The sequence below is a fragment of the Mus pahari genome, chromosome 13 (genome assembly GCF_900095145.1).
Source record: "Mus pahari chromosome 13, PAHARI_EIJ_v1.1, whole genome shotgun sequence".
Classification (NCBI taxonomy): Eukaryota; Metazoa; Chordata; class Mammalia; order Rodentia; family Muridae; genus Mus; species Mus pahari.
In genome coordinates this window covers 88,626,055-88,649,601 of record NC_034602.1, presented here as the reverse complement: position 1 = coordinate 88,649,601, position 23,547 = coordinate 88,626,055, and the positions used below count along the sequence as shown (strand labels likewise).

Sequence of the window (23,547 nt, the reverse complement as noted above, 5' to 3'; positions counted from 1 at the left end):
TGTGTGCATGCACATGGTATGTGTGTGCACACATGGTGTGTGTGCATAGTGTGTGTGTGAACACATGGTATGTGCATATTGTGTGTGTGCATGGTATGTGTGCACACATGGTAAGTGTGCATAGTGTGTGTGTGCATGGTGTATGTGTGTACACGGTATGTGTGTGCACACATGGTGTGTGTGTGCATAGTGGCATAGTATATGTGTGTGTGTGCGTCAACAGCATTAGTATTTACTTTTCTTTCTCCAAATTGATCCTCCATTTCTGTGTGCAATAAATTCCCCTGGAAAAATTAGAAAATGTTTTCCACCACAGCACAGGAGACAGTCTTTAACAGGAATCAGGGAAGGGGCGCCCTGCAGTCTGTGAGGTGTTGTCTTGATGTCATTGTTGCTATCAGTAAGGGCATCTTCCTGCATCATGATTCACTTCTGTTGCCAATGGCAACCTCATTTGTTAATTCTTTACTTACAGTTGTTCATTACACAGATATTTCTGATCTGTTCAATAATTTTGCCATGCAGATGAAGTAGACTCTGGACTGAGTCATGAATACCCTAACTCTCCACCGCTTTGATTAACCAAATCAAAAGAATAAGTCATTGTTTCCACTAAGCTATTCTCTTTCAATAAAGACTTTCCAGACTAAAGAGGGATTAATATTCTAGTCTAGCTTGGATATTTTCTTGGAATGCAAAATCCTTCCAGGCAGGCATTAGCTCCAAGTCTTCAAGCAAAGATTTTAAACAACATTCACAAGAGGCTTTATTTACACCTTAATTATTCCCTAAGAAGTTAGATATGGGTGGGTGAGGTGGCTCAGCGGGTAAAGACCCTTTCTCATAAGCCTAGTTTTGATCCATGGAACCTGCAGGGCAGAAGGAGAGAAATGGCTCGCGAAAGCTAACCACTGGTCACCATAAAGAGGAGAATGGCCGGGTGGTGGTGGCGCACACCTTTAATCCCAGCACTTGGGAGGCAGAGGCAGGCGGATTTTGAGTTCGAGGCCAGCCTGGTCTACAGCGTGAGTTCCAGGACAGCCAGGGCTACACAGAGAAACCCTGTCTCGAAAAACCAAAAAACAAACAAACAAACAAACAAAAAAAAAAAAAAAGAGGAGGACGAAGAAGAGAGATCAACATCAATCACATTTTCCCTCGAGAATACCTTTTTCAGGCCATTGTTGTGTGGATGAGTGGCGGGGGACACAGAATGAACCAACTCACCAGAGGCTCAGCTGGGCTTGGATGTTGCTGCTGCTCGCCTTCTCCTGTGTGCTCCGCAAGCTTCAGTCGTCGGCTGCTGTTCCCAGGTGCTTGGAGCCTGGAGTGACAGAGCAGTGTTCTAAATGTTCAGCCCTCCGCTTCCGGCTGTCCGGGCTCCACTTCCCGCTGTCAGGGCTCCGGCTGTCCGGGCTCCGGCTGTATCTCAGATTCTACCTCCCTTTTGCTCGGCTGCCTGAAGGTTCTACTGTTTGTCTCTGTGTGTGTGGCTTATTGTAAGAGTGTGGGTTTCTTTACTTTCCTGTCCAGGGTCCGCCTCAGCCAAGGCACACTTGTCTGAACCTTGGGATCATGGTTCAGCCTCTCTGCCTCCTCCCCAGTAGTCAAAGACCCATGTTTTGGAGCAATAGAGAATCCTGGGTAAAGGATTCTCTCTCTGTGTCTCTCTCTGTGTCTCTGTCTCTCTCTGTCTGTGTCTCTGTCTGTGTCTCTGTCTGTGTCTGTGTCTGTGTCTGTGTCTCTGTCTCTCTCTCTCTCTCTCTCTCTCTCTCTCTCTCTCTCTCTCACACACACACACCCCTTCTCCAAACCCGATTTCTTGCTTGCCTAACTCGATATTCTTTTGTCTCATCCCAGGAGGCAGGCGTTCTACTTTCTCTGGGCAGTGGTTGACTTTTGCCTCGCAGTAAACAGCTCTGGGAGAGAAGGTAGGGTTTCCCATTGGCCCCTAGCACGGGGCTGGCCACCCTTGCAGGTGTATGCAGCAATGGGCAGGTGTGGTCTCATACTCTGTTCCCAACCTGTTCTCCCGTGCGCCAAGTGGGGGTCTACAGGGAGGAGCTAAGAGTAAGGCCATACTCTGCCTCTTGCTGGAAGAAGTTTGCACAGGCACATAATCTCATCACTGGGCTGCGCGAGCTCAACCCAAACTCTCCGTGCAATAGCAGTTACTTTAGTGCTCATTTGCGCCACACTTTCTAAAGAACCAAGCTAAGACAAAACTGGGAGGAGCATAGTAGGGAAGTTGTTTCTCAACACAGCTTGTCAGACAGTAAGAGAGGAACTGGTTCATGGTAAAGTAGCTCGCCCCACAAGTTCAAGTCTCACGAGTGGGCTATGATTTAAGAGATGATTCCAAAAAAAAAAAAAAAATGATTTAAAAGATTCATGCCCTTCATGATAGCTAGTTTTTGTTAATACTAAATGACTCCGGGCTCCCTTTTAGAATGGAAAGGATGCGATTATGTGTGGATTTGTGAACTTCAAGTATATTTTCTCTCTTCAGCTGGAAACCACGTTATTGTGGAGACCCTATGTTGGTTGTCAGCTGATGTGAAAATATTGTCTCCAAAAATGAGTTTGTTGATAGCTGTTCCAATACTCCAAATGAATATTTAGAGGAGGTGCCTGCAGGCTGTCCCATCAGAGCTCCTGGGAGCGTCCCACCTGCAGGCTGTCCCATCAGAGCTCCTGGGAGTGTCCCACCTGCAGGCTGTCCCATCAGAGCTCCTGGGAGCGTTCCCTTCTGATAGAAGGTTTTCAATTCCTTGGTTCCACGTTATTCTGTTATATCCCACAAATGTGTCGAGGGAGGGTTAGGTTGAGCTATCTGGGCTTTTGTTTGGCACAATATACACAGGAAAACTGAAGAAGCTAGTCCTTGTCTGGCTAAGTCTGGGCACAAGCGTCAGTCATTTTCTTTTCTTTTCTTTTCTTTTCTTTTCTTTTCTTTTCTTTTCTTTTCTTTTCTTTTCTTTCCTTCCTCCTCCTCTTCTTTCTGCTTCTGCTTCTTCTGCCTTCTTCTCCTCCTCTTCTAAATTCATACAAAAATGTCCCCAAACAAGGAGAAGCCCTCAACCAAGAGGCCTGTTCTGACACACACTTTGTGAGTAGCATCAGGGGTAGACACTCTCAGTCTGCCCTTTAGCTGTCACATGGTCACTGAAGGCAATCTACAAGTGCTGCCGGTTGCCACATGTCCCTTCCACATGTCCCTGGAGGTATTCTGAAGGTCAGAAGAAAGACTCATCGCGAGACTAGGTGAGAACTTTAAATAAAATAACAGATGGGAAATCAAAACCACAAACTATATGAAGTTGTAGACCACCTGAAGCAAAGACAGAACTCTCATTGGGCTGGTCTTGGAACAGTGGTTCGCTTAGTCAGTCTGTACAGTGGGGCAGCCGTGGAGTGTGAGACATGCACATACCAGATGGAGGCATCTGTCTGTCCATCCTCTCTCTGAGATTCTGTTTCCACAGTGATAAATACCGATGATGGTGATGGCTCCTTTCCAAAGTGCATGAATACATTATTCAATACAGTGACCCTCCCAAGGAGGTGAGCATGAAATGTCTGTTTTTAGCTGCATGTGTAGCACTATAGTGTAGCCATTCCACTTAGAAAAGTTTAGGTTCTAAACGATTATTTGTATGGGTTTTTACTTAAGACCAAATCTTACTTCATAGCCCACGCGTGAAACTTGAACTCATGGTCCTCCTGATTCAGCTTGCCCGGTTCTAGGATTATCAGCACGCACCACCACACCCAGCTTCCATTTCTACTTTTTCTCCTTAAAGAATAACTCTTCCTTTTTAAATAAATATTTAATTTTAATTATATGTATAAATAAGTAGTCGGACACATGAGTGTTCCAATAGAGGCCAGAGGCATCAGATCCCCCTGGATCTGGAGTTACAGGTGGTTGTGACGCACCCATCTTGGGTGCTGGGAACTGGCCTTGTTTCCTCTCCAAGAGCAATACATGCTCTTCACCGCTGAGCCATACCTGCAGCCCCGACATTCCACTTCTTAAAAATCATCCCAACATGACTAAGATCCACTTAAGCTACTGATGTCCAGATGACGAATTTTCATAGCTAAAAGCATTGGAGGTCCCAAGAAAGCTTTACTTCTGGGAACGCGCTTCTCTTCCTTCCTGGCACTGCAGGCCTTCCTCAGTGTGGACCTCTCTCTATAGCATCCTTGTTATTGGAACCCAGAGCCTGGGCCCTGACAGCTCTAACCAGAAGCAGAAGAAGGAAGATTTATGTAATATGACCACACTGGAAAGAGGTCTAGGGACGACCTCACCAACAGGGGAGTTGGCACGATACTTTAAATAGAGTGCAAAAGAGTGACAACTAAGCAGTCCTGGTCAGAGTATGGTCCCGCCCTTAACTGACACACCCTTGTCTCAGAAGCTGACTCCTGGTCTGCCCCACAGATTGACAGCACTTTGTGAGATCTCTTTCTGAGAGACAAGTTCTTCCCCAGGCAGGCAACAGACTTTGAATCTCTCCCTTTCGAATGATGAGACTGCTGAAGAAACACTAGTTCCTTGGGGAATTTTTAGTAACCGTCTCAGTAGTCTAATGGCTGAAGAAAGATGCACGGGTGTTTTCCTTGGGTGTCTCTCCTCAATGCCTGCACTCCTGCAGGGATGTCTCATCTTCATGACATCTGACCATTTGCTGTTCTGTTGCTTTGAGGGTCTGGATGCGTAGCTCTCAGCCCCTGGAGCTAAACTTGGCTTCGGTCAGTCCTGCCTAGGCTCCATCTTAAGCTCCCTCCCGAATGCTTGGTCCTCATGGCACTAATGCAGCATAGGTCAAGATCACTCATTGCTGCTGACATTTGCGGTGACCTCAGCGGGGTTCCCTTTTCATTTTGCCTCTCTCCACCTCAATCATTATTTACTCTTTGTCTTAGATTTTCTTTCCCTATTGTGCCACAGGCTCCTTGCGACATTTAGCATTGTGCCCTGCTTTGCAAATTTGAAAGATTATCTATACTTTTGTTTCCCTCCTAAGCATATGCCTCTTTTTTTAGCAGTGTTTTGACAGACATTCACCGCTTTTATACGGTTCAAATGGACAATGTGCTGATATTCATAAAGTATTTCAGACTGAGTACAAACCCTGGAGCCATACTCCTGAGTAGCCAGTGGTCTGTGGCTGCCAGCTCCATCTGCCACGGTGGTCAGTGTGGGCATTCCAAACTCTGTTTTGTTCATGCCTGTGGCCATTTTCAATGGAAGCCTTGTGGGTCTTATATTGTGACTGGTAAGTAAAGACATATGCATGAAGAACAGCCAGAGACTCCACCACCACCAGTCTGCACATGGAAGCGTTGCTGAAAATCTTGGAGAGACCCACGTTAGGCGCCAGATGACAAGAGGGAAATTGGAGTTCTCCCTCTGGGTCCTTAGTCTCCTTAATAAGTAAATTTTAAAACAGAATCTCAAGGGCCAGACTTTGAGAGAAAAGTACCAGGGTGTGCAAACTGTGATGTCAGCAGCTGCTGGAAGGAGGGAGACAGAGGAGAGAAAGATGCGCCTCTTGATGCAGGTTGACATGTTCAGCAATGGATGCCAGCAAGCAGCACCATGACTGTAGCAGCAGGCAGGCTTACCAGAGCTGCATGGTGGTGGCAGCTGTATGGGTGAAAGTACATTACCTCATTAAGGGAATGATTATTCCTCCCATCTCTTTAATGTGGCTTTAGGTGATTAAGCCGCCTTAAAGGGTTGTCTTTTGTCCACATGATCAACAGACCCATCTGGATTAACTCTTCATGAAGGATATAGCAGCAATATATAGTGTTCTACTCTTTGGAGCAGTTCATGATGTCATATCTTCACCCAGGACCAGAGGCAGATTCCGTTAGGGAAGGTCTATCCTGGAAGCTCTTTAAGGCTCCTGAAACATTGATCTATTCACTGGGGAGACCCTAATGTCACTTAGGAGTGGGCTAAAACTGGGGAACAAATATAATCCATTTTATGGGAATTCAGAGATCCAGCCCCAGATCATGACCACCAGGGGGAGTTCATGTCTGGACTGGAGTCTCAATGACACAGATACAACTTCTAGACCAGTGGTTCTCAACCTGTGGGTCTCATCCTGCATATCAGATATTTATAGTATGATTCATAACAATGAAATAAGTTTGTGGTTGGGGGTCACCACAACGCGAGGAACTGTATTAAAGGGTCGAAGCACTGGGAAGATTGAGAGCTGGGGTTCTAGGTGGAAACGCTCATTTAGGAGAGAAGCGAGAACAAGGAACCAGGTACCAGAGCTTTACTCTAGCCTCCAGCAAGGACTTTCCTAGGTCCACTGCTCTTTGAGACCTCGCCCTAAGCTGCCTAAACAGTTTTTGTTTGTTTGTTTGTTTGTTTTTTAAATCTCCTATTCTCATCAAAAGTGACACTCTAAGATGATTTCATCAGAAGCCTTCCCGCTGGCAAGGACCAAAGCGGATGGAAGTCCTTGCAGAAGTTTTATGGGGATGACGTTCCTTCTCCTGTCTATGCTTCTCTTCAGGAGCCAAGTCCATCCCTCTGTCAACTCTTTTTGTATGTGTGCATGTGAGGGGCTGGGGAGTGAGCCCAGATCGTGCTAGACAAGTATTCACTGAGCTACACACCCAACCCCACCAATAATACCTGCTTGTGTAAGTGTTTAAATTCCTTTAGTGTGGGCTTAGATGGTCCATACTTGGTCTGTTTCCGAACAGCATAAAATCGTTGTTGGTAATCGCTGTTCACAGGGATTAGTTGTTGGTAATCGTTGTTCACAGGGACTAGTAGTTGTCCTTGTTATCGGGGATTACTGATTTTTTTTTTTGCATACACTAAACAGATACCCAGACACCTGGCCTGAGGGAGCCTTGAACCACAGGAACCAGTGAGTGCCTGAGAGCTGTAACCTGCAGAGGCTGTCCTCCGGGTGGTCACCTGGCAGGGACCTCCTAGTAGATGCCCACTGTCCGGATAGCTGACGTAATTCAGCCTTGAGCATGAAAATTCACCCTTCTCTCATCCTAAAGATGTATTTCACAGGTTCATAAATTTGAAAAGTTAGAGTGTGGGCAAGCTCCCTTCTTAGGGTAAGAATGCCTCATTGTGAAGAGTTCCGAGTTGAATTCTTAAGATTAGTAGGGATTACATGGGATGAAAGAGAAGCCTAGGCAACCCGCATCTGCTAGCAGCTGGGGATGAGCCTTGTCAGGTTTTCTCAGGACCAGGAACATTTCTCTGTACACTGCTCATTTCCTATAAGACAAGTGTGACACACAGATAAGAATGGGGGCTGAGGTAATGCAATTTTCCAGAGCATGCTTCTACTCAACGAACGTGCAGAGCCTGCTGCCAACTGGCTCTCTCTTAAACTGCTCTTAGCTGCTTCCATGCCGAAGCACGTCACAAGTCATTACCATCAAGAGCTGTGTGTGTGTGTGTGTGTGTGTGTGTGTGTGTGTGTGTGTGTGTGTGTGTGTATGGGGGCAGGTTCTCATTATATAGCTTAGATTGGCCTTTCAGACTTACTGTTAATCCAGACTGGTTGTGAACTTGTGACTCTCCTGCCACAAGTCTCCCAAGTGATAGGATTACAGGTGTGTGCTAACATCCCTGCTCATAAACATTTATTTTGGTAAGTTTATGTGACTGAGCATGTCAACTCTCAGTTAGCAGGAAAACCTTGGGGTCTTGGCATTGTTACATCAAAGGCCACCGGGAATGCAGGAGCTCACAGCACAGGTAGATCTAGCAAAATGGGCTTCCGAAATTTGGAAGAACAAGCACAGGTCAAACACAGGAACGAAACCCATGTGACATGTATGAAGTGTATGTCTTTAAACATGGGATGGAGTTGTCATGCTAGATGTCTTGTTGACCTTTGCCCTGGACAAGAACAATGTGCCCATTCACATAACCAGTTCAGCAGGAGTAGGTTGCTAGATCCTGAAGGCAGATCAAATGGCTGACCTGGTTCTTTCCCCTTGCAGCCTGGCTGGCTGCTTACCACTGACAGAGGTGCAGGGTAGGTTGACTGTTGTCCCTCCAGCACATGATCTTTACATATGCAGGATAGAATAATCAGACACACACACACACACACACACACACTGTTATCTCGAGTCAGCATAATTATTTCCCACTTTTTTTAACTGCTGAAGAAACTGGAGATGACAATCTCATTTTTAAAAGGATCAGACTTTAAATTGAATTAAATTTCTTCTGCAAATCCCCAAACAAGGCAAATCACAGATAAATACTGCACCATCATCAAAGAAAACAGTAGTTTTGCTACAAATGCACTCCCTCGAGGATCAGATCTCTCTGATGATAAGAGCCATAGTTTTTGCCTCCCAGAAAAATGGCAATCTACAAATGAATTGCATTCAATTTCACAGGTCCCAGATTAAGAGGAGCAGTTATGTCTTTCCTGTGGTGATCAGTTTATGCCAGGAAGGCAGGGTGAACGTAGGAAGAGGTTCTAAGGGTGACAGAAACCACAAATGTAGCCACTCTCTTTAAAAAATTACTCCACAAATGATTTTAGTTTTTCTGGGTAATCCTGTGCCACAGGCCACTAGCAGCTGGGTTACTGTTGATATAACTTATTGAGAACAATTGATAACTAATAAGAAAGGGAAAGAGAGACAGAAACAGACATAAGAATCAGACAGGGAAAGCCAGAACGGAGGACAAGTGACTTAGCTGCCTTTACAAATGCTTACTCGACCTCAGTTCTTCGTGGTACAATGTAACCAGGCAGACAAGGCCAGAAGCAGAGAGAGAGAATGCTGACTCTTAACTCTGTTTACATTGAAAACAGGCCTTGACTTTCATGTGTTGTGCCATTAAGTAAAAGCAAAATGATGACTGTGTTTGAAGTATCCTTGGGAAGTTCTCGTCGGACCCTCTGGACCAGGCCTTTACCGTAGGGAGTCTTGACCTCACTTCTTCAGTATTACATCAAGCAAACATTCCCATGGAGTCCCTCTGTTCACTGGACTCTAGTAAGTCCAGCCCTAGTCTCCTGGCTCCATCTCCACTCCAGCAGAAGGGAAGATAGCAAGCCACAGCTTCCCAAAGCATCTTTCAAGAACCTTGCCTAGTGGCAGGGAAATGGCCCTTGCGTCACTTGCAACCTGCCAGGGTGTGCCGTTTGCCTTATAAATAAATGCTGAGTAAACACCCCTGTTATTTTTCCTGGTGCTCAACAAGATGAAAGAACTGAGGGGGAAATGAGTTTCCGGTGAGGCTTTAAATGAAATCACAAAAGCAAACGTATTTAATCAAGTGGTTCCAGCAGCTCATTGCTCGTCATTACGCCACACACATGGGGCTATAATCTCATTTGCTTCTTCTCACGGTTCCAAAGGCTGTCCCCTCTGGAGGCTGGCTGAGGCTGGCTGGTGCGTACCTTCATGCCACACTCAATAGATTTCTCTCTCAAGATCTCCTATGCCGCCGGGCTTGGGACTGCTGTGTTTAGGAGCAACCAATAGGCAGGAAAAAGCTACAGCAATTGCTTTTTCCATGAAAAAAATGTTGAGAGCTTTAAGCTTATCGGGGGCCAAGGTTGGGAGTGGGGAGAAATCCAGAACTCATTTTCACGGAACAGTTTGGGTCTCTGGGATGTTTTCAGTGCATTGCTTCTCTTTGTTGTGTTTGGTTTCTTGAAATAAGGGGAGATTCTGAAAAGCAGGAGCAGCCAAAAGGTTAGCACCCCGAGTGTACTCTCACAGGCTAGCCAACCCTTGGTATGTGGTGGCATTGGTTGTATGAAAATGTAGGACCCCCTCGTGAGGCACTCCCTCGGGTCCTCAGGTCACAGGAGTCAGGGTGTCCCACAGAAACACGACAGAGAAGCCTTCTTGATGTAAACACACGAGGTACTTTAATGGCAGAGCTCTGGGTGGACTCGTATCTCACGCAAGAGACAGAGAAGTCGACCCAGACCCTCAGAAGTAAGGGGTTTTTATGGGGTTAGGGTTGGGGGGGACGGGGAGAGTTGGTGCAGCCACAAGTGATTGGCTCATTTGAACATAGTAGTGAGATTACAATGTAGCAAGATAGTACGTGCCAGCCGGAGCGTTCGGAATTCCAGAGGCCGGAGGCTTATCAGGGTCTGGGGGCCATCTGGTTAGTGTGTGACCCTGAGTGAGCTGGGGGAGATGCCTTCTTGCCAGATGGTTTATGAGCTAATCCTGACAGCCCCGGCTGGTTCCGGCACTCCTTTCCCTGCACTCCTTTCCCTTATCTTTATGGTCTTGGTAGTTTTAGCGGCTGGGCGGGCTCCGTCAAGTCTGGACCTTGCCTCTTCACAGTGTTCAGCCCCGAGCCTTTGAATTTTAAACCTTACTCTCTAGTTTTACGTTCCCAAACTTTAAATCTGTATAATTTTTCCTTTCAAAAACAGGATTAGTTATTTAGTTAGTTTCAGTTTGTTTTTAGTAGTTGTTGTTTGTTTGTTTTTCTGAGACAAGGTCTCAAGGTCACCGTGCATCCCAGGCTAGCCTTGACCCCATGATCCTCATGCCTAGTGTCCCCAAGTTATGCCATTACAGGTGCATACAGCCCCGTGTCTCAAGAAAATAAGACTCTGTGTCCTGAACTAAATTCTGAGAAACGTCTTTTCCGCTGTGGTACTGGTGTGGTAAGAAATGGTGAGCGGCAGGGATGAGGGTCTCTGGCATTTAGCGTCATTCTTCCTCCTAACCAGCGGTCTTCGAGCAGCGGGAAACAGCTTTAGAATTAGCTGCAAGGTGGCGTGAGTGATTTTGTATTCCTGATTAAATACCTGGGTCTCTCTCTGCTTTCGAATCTCTGAGGCCGGTCACTATATTCTGTGGGACCTTCTTGATTCTGAGGCCAGCCGCTGTACTCTGTGGGTCCTTCTTGAGTCTGTATTTATCACCTTTTCTCTAGTCTCGACCTTGTTATTTTTCTCCTGTTGATCTCAAAGGTTTTCTCCAAGTTCAGAGCCAAAATGCTCTCAGGAAGACTTCACAAAGCACAACCAAGCTCATGAGAACGAGGGTCAATTCTACGTATGTTGCATTTCTACATATTTTACCGACTGGAGAATGACCTAGAAGTTCATTGTGTCAGAAATGGTTCTTCTAAACTAGGGTTTGGAAATCCCTCAATCAATCCCATTGCAAGAAAGTAACATGGTGCAAGAAAGCCTTAGACTGGGTTGTTGGCATTGTGTGTTATGTCTTGAATTGACAACCCTAGAGATAAGCATCTAAGAGCGTCCCAGAACAGCCTGCTCATGTATGGTATGGATGGGTCTTTAAAAACAACACTAACAAAAGCTTGACACTTAATCTATTTGCTTTTCTAAAATCACTGCAGTGATCTTACCTTTCTGAGAAGTTAAAAATTCATCATTTATTAACCACTTAGTATCATGTAGTCAGGCCACAGATATTTAGGAGCTTTCTCCATTTCCTTGTTTGAACTCAGAGTCTGCCGGTCTGTCACCACGTATCCATGTCGCAAGTTTAGTCACCTGCTGTGTGACAAAACTTTTCCTGGGAAGACACAACACATATGCCTACTCACCCCAGTTTGGTCTGAGACCCACAACAGACCACAGTGCAACTTGGTGAACCAGTAAGTTTTATTGGGGTTACTTAAAGGAGTGTGGGTGAGGGGTTACTTATAGAAACAGAAATGACTTAAAGACAGCTCTACCGTCAAAGCTCACCCACAAAGCTGGGGACCTGGAACACACTGTACAAACTGTAGGCAGCTCAAGATTAAAGGGCCCTTTCTAGGTACACCAATTGGTCTAAATCTCTTTAAGGTGGCTTGGCTGTTTTCGGCTTCTTCCAGGCAAGCTGGTTTAGTCTGAGAGTCTTCTCTGCACTTTGGCTTGTCTGAGAGGAGCGCTCAGCTTTTATTTGTTTACTCTGGGGGGGGGCTTGATAAATCTGGTCAGTTTCAGGGACTTCCTGAAGCTATTTCAAGTTGTTTATCTTCCTGCTTAAGGAGCTTCCTACAGGATGGAATGTCTTAATCTTGTAGCAAATTGTTGCCCAGCAATCACCTCAGAGGCTAGTTCAGAGGAAGCTCATCTGTGATCACCCTTAGGATCAGAGCCCACAAAGTAGGAATGCTGTGGGAGTAGGGGTGGACGGAGAAGCTGGCTTCTGCTCAGTGTGGATGGCAGAATCAACCAACACTACAGGGACTAGGTGCAGGCAGTGGTCCACACCTTCATGTATTCACTGCAGTGTCATCTGTGAGGGGATGGTATCTGTACAAGATACCCCAAGACCAAGTTCTCAGCACAAAGGAGATCAATTTGCCTCATAGGAACCAAGGGCAGAGAATAAGAGACAAAGTCAGGAGAGCGAGGATGAGGGAGATGGGGAAGTGAACAAGAAGAGGGGAAGGGATATTTGTCCTGAAGGGACAAAGGACTGCCTCTGGATAGAGAGGACAGACGTGGCCCATAGGGAAATGGCGGTTTATAAAGGTAAAAAAGGGAAACCCCATGTGAGGATGAGTTAATTAAGTTTGATTGGACAGGTTAATTAGGTGAGCCAAAGGAGGCTTTGATCAGTGACGTCAATACTTTGCCAGCTGGACCTTGGTGGTCCAGCCTCAGGAGTAACTTTAGGAATGTAATCTAATGGTTTTTAGCAAGGCAGAGGGGGTTCGGGGAGCAAGTCAAGGCCTGCAGCAGCCATATGTGCCCTGCTGGGCCTGCAGGAGCCCTTCAGTGAATGGAGGGACAGTAAGTACCTAGGGAACACGATTCTCTGTCAGTGGCAGCGCTGCCCGCAACTGGGAAATGAAATGCTCTCATTCTAAGAAGGGGTTGAGGTGGCATGTGACAGTGTCCCTACTGTGTGCTTCTAGGTTCAACTGGCTTAAACAAAGGAAAGTGCCAGACCTGTTAGCACATGGGCTCCATAACATCTTCAAGGCCCCGCCCAGCTTCCTGATCTGCCAGCTGAAGATAGCAGTTCTGTTTCACAGGCTCTGGTCATAGCCACAGATGGTGGAACAGGGGTCACTGTGGGAAACAAGAAACCATGTTAGTCCCTGTGACTTTTATGTTGTAGAAAATAGTTCCTTGTGTCTTTCTTTTTTGTTGTGATAATATAGATGACAATATTTATTATTTTACCTTTTAAAGACTTATCTTTCCTTTTTCAATGTATATGAGTACACTGTCACTATCTTCAGTCACACCAGAAGAGGTCATTGGATCCCATTACAGATGGTTGTGAGCCACCATGTGGGTGCTGGGAATTGAACTCAGGACTTCTGGAAGAGCAGTCAGTGTTCTTAACCACTGAGCCATCTCTCCAGCCCCATTTTACCTATTTAAAAGTACACGTTTCTATGGCTTTAAGTCCATTCACAGTGTTGTATAACATCTATCACAGTTGGGTTTTGTCACTTTGATCCAAACCTAGACAAACCTGGGGAGAGGGGCTCTCAGTTGAGGAACTGCATCCACTAGACTGGCCTGTAGTGTGTCTGAGAGGCATTTTGTTTATTAACGCTTGATGTGGGCGGGCCCAGCCCATTGTGGGTACCGCCTTCCTAGGTAAGAAAAGAGCCTAGCACACCGCGGGAGGCAAGCTGGTAAACAGCTCTCTCCCTGCATCAGTTTCTGCATACAGGTTCCCCGCCCTGCCCTCCTGCCTTAGCTCACCTCCATGCTAGACTGCAAGCTGTAAGATAAAGCAAACCCTTTCCTGCCCAAGCTGCTTTTTAGTCCCTGACTAAATTTACAGAAGGTGCCTGCGACTTCCCTGGCCTGAGGGCTGTTCCTCGTCAGCTCCTCTTCCCCTCTGCCACGTCAGTTAACATCTGCACCTTTGGTGTCTTCCTTGACTCCGTCTCTTCTCTCCAACACCAAGGCTTTTAAAGTTTTAAACAAATCTAGTCACCGGGCTTTTCAGATAGATCTAGAACTTAACCACTCCTAATCACCATTTCTGTTACTCCCCTGGACCACATTTAGTGACCTGGATTACTGCCACAGTCCCTACAAGATCTCTTTCCTACTTGGCCCCCTTGGTCTCCCTTGGTCTCCCTTTGTCTCCTTGGTCCCATCACCTGCCTCGTCCACTCTCCCCTCCAGTCGTTCCCTGAAGTCCCCAGAGCCCTCTGCTGGAGTTTCCTCCACCATACTTAGCCAAATGGGTAGCCTCTCACTTTCTTTGTCTTCTCTGAAACCACAGTATAGGTCAGACCTTCCCCCGATGCCTTTTTCATACCCTTAGCAGATCATATTGTCCTCTACCTCACTGTCTTTTGTGTATTTATGACTAAGGTACTCTGTTTCACCTATACTGGTTGGCATCTGTCTTTCCTATCAGAACATATCAGACACATGGGCTGCCTTTGTTCCATGAGGGAAGTGATGTTTGTTGACTTCACTGGAGTCTCAGTGATGAGGGAAGAACCTGGCGTAGGGTAGACATGTAATAAATCTGTTGGTACAGCATCTTACACAAGAGAAAGCTGAGGCTCAGCACAAGGAAATAATCTACTCAGGGCCACAGAGCTAGGAAGTAGCCAAGCGGAGTAGTTAAATGCTCTGTGATGTTTTATAACATTAAAAAACCCATTTAGCAAAAAGCCAGATGATACCAATGGCCCCGCTCCAGCCTTCCTCCCTTCTACTGATGGAAGAAAGGAGTTTGAAATGAGCCGGGATCTCCTGCTGAGGGGCATCAGGAGATTGTCTGTGGGCCCGCTGGCAAGAACGTTCAGACTGAGTGTCATTAAGGAAGGAAGCTAGCAAGCCATCATCTCAGTGCTGGCCGGTCCTGGGGAGCAGAGGCCAATGCCTGTAATTAAATGCAGAACAGCTGCTCTAGGCTGGCACTGCGTGGGGGAGGGATCTGGGCCGTAAGGGATGGATTTGCGGACTCTGGAACAGTCCTGGGGAATAGCAGTTTTTGATATAAAGACTCAGCACATGAGCATCCCGCTTTGACTTGCCCGTGGTCCCTGAGATCCCTCTTTTCACCTACACCAGGGTGGAAGCGCGATGGCTCGCAGGACCCGGAAGGTCGCTCCGCAGCTTTGCAATTGAGCTCGCTGCCGCTTTGTCGGGATGAGAACGGTCTGGGGTTTTGTGGCTGGGTTGGGTTTTGCATGTTCATCTCCGTAAGTTGCATCTCTTTCTCAGGAAAGGGAATTTTGTCTGGATGTGCTCACGCGAGCCGGCAAAGCACACAATTGGTGTTTCTTGCGAGTAGGAAGCCATGTTGCAGGCGCTCTCTGTACACAGGGTGCAGCCGGGTGGCGCTCTGAGAACTGGAGCTGTGGCTGGCAGGTAGCTAGCTAGCTCCTTGGCCAGTTGACAGGGGGGAGGCAGAGGCTCTGAGAAGAGGTTGAGTCCTACAGGCTGCAGTCACACTTCAATGGCGCACCAGAGTCGCGGCCATGGGAGGCCAGGCCAGGGAGGCTCTAGGGCATGAGGTCCCGACTGGGGCATTGCTGTCTTAGCTGTGCTGTGAGACTTGAGCAGGAGAGGCCCATGGAACTCTAGTTAACAGCAAGGTATGGTCAGAACAGGCCTAGGAGAGGAAGCTTTGAAGGCTTGGTTGAAAGGAGGGGGGAGAGGGGAGAGGGGAGAGAGAAGAGGCCCTGGGTCAGAATGCCTGTTAGCAACATTCCATGGCTCTTGGTGCTGTTTTTCACTCTTCTTTACTTTTTACTATTTTTTCCTGACAAGGGCTCAGTTATAGCCCAGGCTGGCCCCAAACTCACAAGCTTCTCTCTTCCTGAGTGCAGGAATTACAGTTGTGCATTACCACACCCAGCTCAATAGCTTACTACTGACTGATTACTTTTTATGTGGCTATATGCTTGAATCCATACTTTATTTATTTATTTTTTGAGACAACATCTTATTTAGGATAGCCTTGAACTCAGCATTCTCCTGCCCCTGCCTCTTGAGTGCTGCTGGGCTTACAACCTGCCCGTTGTACCCGGGTTGTTTATTTTTGTGCTGACTTGGAGTGTAACATCTGGTGGATAGATAACACCTCCAGTGGGGAGTCACATGCCTTTTTACCAATCTAAGTTAATACAGACTCATGCACCTAAAATTAGTTAAGAAATGCTGGATGTTTCTTGAACTTACTCAAGTAAGCCTGACTATCAGGTTCACTGGTAGAGAAGTATCTAGGAGCGAGCTCAGATCATGGTAACAGGATAAACATTCCTCTGAGATGCATAGTGTTGACTATTTTACATGGGAATTGTTCTAAAGTATGCCAAAAGGCTGGCTACTTCCTATAGCATTCTGCCTGTCTCAGTTCCCAAAACTGTGCTAATGGCCTCACTTTGTAACCATGTGGGTTCACGGTCCCTCTCCCCACAGGTCCAGTGTCTGATGACAGCATGGCATTCTTCCTCGTTGTAGGTACTGTAAGATCAACATGCGAGGTCCTATAGGATCAGCACGGTAGGTCCTATAAGATCATGTGTTTCCTGTTCCCCTGAACCGATGCCCTGGTACATCTGGAGAGAGTCTGTGGAATTCCTACTTCTTAGCTCCCATTCTCTGATACATTGTTGCCCTCAGTGGCACCTGGCTGGTCAACAGCACTGTGCACATGTACAGAAAGCAGCCCTATGACAAGCATATCAACCCTCAGAAGAACCCACTGTCGCTCTGGGGGGGGGGGCATTGGTGAGTGAGGCATTGAGAGCCAGAAGAGGAATGGCGGTCCAGATGTTATGGATTTAGTGGGAGGGAAGGGTTTATGGCTCTAAGAAAGAGAGTGGAGCAGTGCAGAGACACTAAACATTGGCCTTGGCATCCTAGCTCTGAGACAAGTCAGGCGAGTTCTCTGCTTTATGATGCTCTTATCTGTCCAACAGGAAAGAGCAATGCCTCCCTTGTAGAGCACACAGACTGCACAGTGCAGCTCCTGGAGCACGGAAGATGATCAATAAATGGTATAATAGTTACTTTCATCATGAAAATTTTCCTACAGGAAGAAAAGCAGCAATTCTTTGTTTCTCAGTCTTGTCTATCCTAGACTTGGCTATCCAATCATATGTCAGGGGAAAATAAGGTCTTCAATCAAGCAATGGCAAGAAAGGAGAGTCATGGGACCACAAGTAGCTAAGAGTAACGCCAGCACAGACTCCAAGTTAGGTTCATCCTGGGTCCACTTGCTGTCTGGGCACTGCCCTCAACGTTCCGGGTTCTAATCTGTAATAAGACAGTAGGTAGCCCTTCCCTCCTCCCTGGGTCACTGGAGAGTGAAATGAGTTAATGCACAACCTCGTGGAGCTGCTTAGCACGAAGTCGGCCCTCTGTGGCACTGCGTTTATTGCCAGCTTTATGGTCGTAGGTGAGTTACCTCTCCCTTCTGTGTGTTTCTGTCCTCATTTTAAAGCAGCGATAATCATAGCAGTTAGCGGAGAGGCATGAGGATAATAGGAGTTAGTACTTAGCCCTTAGCGTTCTGCTCAGCGTGCAGTAAAGCAACTCATAAATATTAGCTGAGCCCCTCCAAATGCAATGCTGGCTCCTTGGTAAAGCTGAGCATCGAGCAGAGACCAAGCCAGAAGGAGAAGGGTAGGAACAGTCGGTAGGAACAGTCTCTGCCACTTGGTGGTGAGCTCCTGTGTCTGTTTCATCAACCATCCAACTAAGATCCCGGGGGTCCTAAGGTCTTGTCAACCTGTGTTGATGGCAGCAACAGGAGGGGGATAATCTGAGCTCTAGCTGTGGAGTCACTCCATGGGAGGGAACGGGAGGGGACAGGAGGAAGGGAGCCCAGAAGGGATTGTCTCCTCTCTGCTGCTTTCTCCTCTCAGCTTGTGTCTTTAGTGGGCTATAACCAGAGGAGCCACATTATGTGTCATTTCCAGGCACAAATAGAAGTGGGGACAGCATGGACTGTGATGTCTTATATGGACAGGCATATGAGGGTCAGGAAACCAAACAGCATGGCTAAGACACAGGTCCTACAGAGCTGGATGTAATGCTTTAAGTCTACCAAGGCCAGCAGTGAAGGCCCAGGGACAAAATAAAAAGAACAATAAAACCCCCAATAACTGTAATGAAGAATGAAAGATAAGGCAAGGTGTAAGGGTGGGGTCTGAGGTCCTCCAGAGTGACAATGGTCATGGTGAGAGCTTGCATTCCACTCCTTACACCCAAGAGAAATGAAAATGTATGTCTTCAAGAAACACGGGTGTTCATAGCAACATTATTTGTAGTGACTAAACAAAGGAAAAGAACCCAAGTCATCAACTGAGCGACGTACAGTGTTATACACCCACAGAGAACTAGAATTCACAAATGGAAAGACTCAAGCTTGGGCACACGCGACAGCCTGGGTGGACCTTGAAATCACTGCCGAGAGGCAGCAGACAGTCACAAAGGAGTACATCAGACTGTGTGACTTCATCACATCATCTGTCCACAGCAGGACAGGCTGAGTGGGCAAAACCCCTTGCTGTGCAAGGCAGAGGACCTGAGTTCAATTCCCAGGACCCACAGTAGAGGGTGAGAGCTGGCTCCCTAAAGTTACCCTCTGACCTCCACACGTGTGGCAAGGCACATGTTCAACTCCATCTCTACACACACACAAGTGCACATTAACAAATAAAAATCCATAAGCTGTCCAAGGCAGTCAGATTTATAAAGACAGAAAATAGGCCCAAGGAATGGGAAGAGGGGACCAGCTAAGGAGTCGTGAGGGGCATAGGAAACGGTGGTGGGGGGTCTCTTGAGGAATATTGAAAATTCTCAAGGTCACTGTATTGTATTATATTGTGCACTTTAGAAGGGGAGATTCTGTGAATTATAACTCAATAAAGCCCCTTTAAAAGGAAATGATCTGATCATGGGGAATGAAAATGAAAACCAAAAGGAGCTGGTGCCTCACCTTAGTTAGAATGACTTAGCACAAAGATGAAAGGTGCCTTTCCCTCCTCCCCCTCCTCCCCCTCCTCCTCCTCCTCCCCCTCCTCCTCCTCCTCCTCCTCCTCCTCCTCCTCCTCCTCCTCCTCTTCCTCTTCCTCCTCCTTCCCCTCTTCCCCTCCTCCTCCTCTTCCTCCTCCTCCTCCTTCTTCTCCTCCTCCTCCTCCTCCTCCTCCTCTTCCTCTTCCTCCTCCTTCCCCTCTTGCTCCCTTTCCTCCTTTGTAAAAGGGTTTAGTCATTGAGGCTAAACAATATGAAAGAATTTTGGAAAAAGTTAGAAAAGAGAATTACCATGTGATCCAGCAAGCTTACAATCTGGTGTCTATCCAAAGGAAATGAAATGTTTGCGAAAGAGGCAGTTGTACTTCCATGTCTATTGAAGCCCTGTTTACAATAGCCAAGATACTGAGTGAATGTCCACCAGTGGAGGAATATGCTACGTGAGTGTGTGATAGACAGTACTCCTCAGCCTTAGTGAAGAAGGGCATCCTGTCAGACTCAGTGAACTTGAAGGCTATAGCACTTGGCATAGGACATCAGGCACAGAAAGACAAACGCTGCAGCATCTTGTATATCTGTCGAGCCTCAAAAAGTGAAACTCAAAGAAGCAGGGAGTAAATGGAGTCACTAGGTGCTGGGAGATGTAAGGAGGGTGAGAGGTATTGGGACACATACACACGCACACACACTCACACAAACATGAACACACTCTCATACACACACATGCATACTCTCTCCTATATACACATGTACACACACTCTCATACACACATGCACGCACACACAGACACACATATACACACACATGCACACACACTCTCATACACATATACACACATGCACAATACTCTCACATACACATGCACACATTCTTATATACACATGTACACACACTCTCATACACACATACACACATGCACACACACACATTTCCATCAGACAGAAGAAATCAAAGAGATCAATTGCATAATATGGTGATATATGTGTCAACAATGTATTGTAAATTTCTGATAGTTGCTTTTTAGTTTCTACCATGAAAACTATGTATGGAGGGAATGTATAGGTGAATTAGCCCAGTTTAGTCATTCTACAATGTATATACATTTTCAATATGTACACTTATATGTCATACACACGTTTTTTGTTATTTAAAAAATTAGCAAAAGAACAACAAAGAGAATCAAATGAGAGAAGCTCATTTGCCATGAAGATGCCTCTTGAAGAACGGCAAGGAGGAGACAAATCAGTGGGAGACAGGAATTCTGCACAGTAGACCGGATATTTAAAGGCCAGCTTTTTAATTCACTCTCCTGTCTGAACATTCTCATTTCTCCCTTCCAGAGTGTGAAGGAAGTGTCCCTGTAATCACTCCCTCCCACAGAGGCTATTTCCCTTTTATGAACTTATGTCAAAATAATGGCCTGCTGTCAGCCTCCTAGCATTTACCTTGAGAAGGGCAGCCCTGAAGGAGCAGCATCTTGTCTGCCACAGATGCCGAAGAGCTAATCTCCTGTTGCTGCTGAACAATGGTGCTGTTATTTCCTGTCCAACTTAGCCTGTCTAACAACTCAGTGAATATTTCCAAGGGCTGGAGCCAAGTCTTTCGCCCAAACAGGCAGTCTGAAACAGCCTTAAATGCGGTAGATCTTAAAACCTGATAAAAAAAAAAAAACTTGTATGCAGGCATCCATGTGTAATGCTGTTCTGTTAACATCATTCAGGAAACAGAGCCAGTCTAGATGTCCGCCAGCAGATGGCTAAGGAGTGAGATACACACACATTGTGGGATGCCACGCAGCTACAGAGCAGGGAGAGCTCAGGGCACTCACAGGAAAACCATCGTCATCAAACATCCAAATGAGCCAAACTTGGGAAGACGGTTATCTGTCGTGTGTTTTATTTTACATGTGGAGCCTAGATTTAAAACAATGTGTGTGCACTGATGTGTGTGCATTTACGTACACGCCACTCCTGAAACTAGAAAGGGGATCGTTAGAAGAGCAGAGATTTTTTTTCAGGGATGAAGGGGAAGGAGTGGGAGAGAGGGCATTCAATAAGAAAGCTGAGGAGACTAACAGGAGAAGCGGGGGCAGCGGGAGCAAGGCAGGGTAGAAGAAAAGGCAGTGAGGATGTGGAGCAAATGAGAATTAAATATAATGATACATATGAATGAAGAAGTCTAGTGAAACTACTTTGTATCCTAACCTAAAAAAAAAAAAAAAGTAATTAAAAAACAAACGCTAACAACAGCCCTGGGGGAGGCGGCCATGATGTGATGTCAAGGTACACTTTGTCTTCCAGGTGAAGGCTTCCACAATTACCACCATGAGTTTCCTTTTGACTTCTCTGTGAGCAAATTTGGCTTAAATTTCAACCCACCCAACTGGTTCATTGACATCACGTGCCTCCTGGGACTGGCCACTGACCACAAACGGGCGACCAAGCAGATGATCGAGGCTGCCATGACTGGTGATGGCAGTGGCTGAAGCCTGCCCAATGCTGTCCACAGTGGCGACTCTCAGCATCCAGCTAGTGGCTGTTGGCTTACAGTTCTCTTGTTTGTTGCTTGTAGGAGGGGGTAGGAGGTGGGGAGGGGATGAAGTCTACAGGGTTTGGAAAGCTTCATTTGTCTCAGATAATGTCAACTGTAACTATTAACGATAAAAATCAGTCAGCATTAGAACTATGACTCGGTATTAGAGTGTGAACGTGTGATGCAGTCACTGAGCTGAACCATCAAACAGCCGTGTATATGTGCTCAAATGTGTTGTGTAAGGAGGCTATGTTGTGGTTTAAAAGATGAAGATATGGAAAATGGCTCTTGTATTATTTTCACTGTTTATAACTTCCTGATTCTCCACTGTCTGCTCTAAAAGACATTGTGTCTGGGGCTGGTGAGGTGGCTCAGTGGTCAAAATGCTTGCTGAGTTTGATCTTTGGGACCCACATAGTGAAAGGAGAGAACTGAGCCCCTCAAGTTATCCTCTACATGTGGAAGATATGCGGACCACGTGCAACACACACATGCACACACACATGATCACTTATGTACACACACACACACTTGTACAAACACACACGACCACTTATGCACACACACACACATACACACACAGGGGATCACTTGTTCATATACACATGATCACTTGGTACAAACACAATAAATATAATCTTAAAATAGTTTAATGGGGGGGGGGCTGGAGAGATTGGTCAGCAGTTAAGAGCACTGACTGCTCTTCCAAAGGTCCTGAGTTCAAATCCCAACAACCACATGATGGCTCACAACCATCTGTAATGAGGTCAGATGCCCTCTTCTGGTGTGTCTGAAGATAGCTACAGTGTACTTACATATAATTAATAAACAAATCTTTAAAAAAATACAAAAAATATAGTTTAATGAATGTATTCACTGCTCAGCCCACTCTGTAAGTCAATGCCTAGTTAGATGTCCTATTTTCTCCTTCCCATTACCATTTTAAAGGTGTATAATTCAGACATGCCAGACATCATATTAAACACAAATTAAGCTTTCATCTTAATGTTTATACACCCAATTTGTATTCTAATTGATCTCAGCCACTGATGCATGTTACTTTAGGTACTTCTACTAAATAAGTGTATTAATTTTCCACACCAGGCCATCAATACTTAATAACCAACAACTCCTCTGGAGTCATCAGTGTTTATAGATATGTCGTGTGCATGTGGCCATCATTGATTTTGCAGCAAAATATAAAGTGATCATTATGTAGCTTCTGAATTAGAACAGACTGTATGTGAAGGGCGTGTGGACGCCCACTGTGTTAGAGGTGAGAGGGAGAGGAAGTCTTTGTCAGGTTGGCACCTAGTAGGTTTAGGATAACATCGGGAGATACAGGATTTAAAATTTAAATGTTAGGAAAGGACATGATACACCAACTGGGAGTTAGGATGAAGTTCTTCATCCTGCGGTGTTTAACAGTGTTATTTGGCCTTTAGAAATGTGCGAACCATAAGCAATTTACAATAAATGATTATAATTCATTGGTGTTCTTGTCCAAATAATTGCATGTTATTTAGGTAATGTTCTCTCCAGCTCTGGATGCTTGGTGATCACTCACATTTGGCAAACTCTAGATTACTGATGGCTTCGAAGCCAGGCATTGCCCATCCTATCTGCCCTTTGGCACAGCCAGGGGGAAAGCCAGAACATCTCTGTAGAATGGGGACCCTACCCTGCCCCCCATGGTGCTGTTCCTTGTTTCTCATCTACCAATACCAGCACTAATTAGCTAATACTAATTAGCACTTACTAATTGGCTGATAAAAGGGAACCTGATCCTGCTTGTCACCAAGAAGAACTTGACAGACATCTGTTTCATTCCAGGGGGAAGAAGCTCGAGTGGAGTCACATCCTCCCCTTACCCTGATGCCATGGTGACCACACGGAGCCAGCCTGGGATGGTGGAGCTAACTCAAATGTACTTCATAGTATGGCCCATCCTACTACCTGGTGCCAATAGTGGGGTCTCAAGAAAAACCCACCTTTCTGGATCTAATTTCCTTTTCTGCAAAAGGTAATTAAGTCTGGCTCTAAGGGCCACTCAGCCCTAACATA

At 46.1% G+C, this 23,547-nt stretch overlaps 1 protein-coding gene across 1 annotated transcript in view; it reads left to right on the top strand.

The window, feature by feature from the left end:
* Scd5 (stearoyl-CoA desaturase 5) overlaps positions 1 to 21,436 on the top strand; it is a 126,194-nt gene extending 104,758 nt beyond the window's left edge. The window contains 4 exon segments of the mRNA XM_021210338.1: positions 16,454 to 16,531; positions 16,533 to 16,700; positions 17,318 to 17,370; positions 21,252 to 21,436. Coding sequence (XP_021065997.1) covers positions 16,454 to 16,531; positions 16,533 to 16,700; positions 17,318 to 17,370; positions 21,252 to 21,436 — 484 coding nt within the window.
* The last annotated feature ends 2,111 nt before the right edge of the window (positions 21,437 to 23,547 follow it).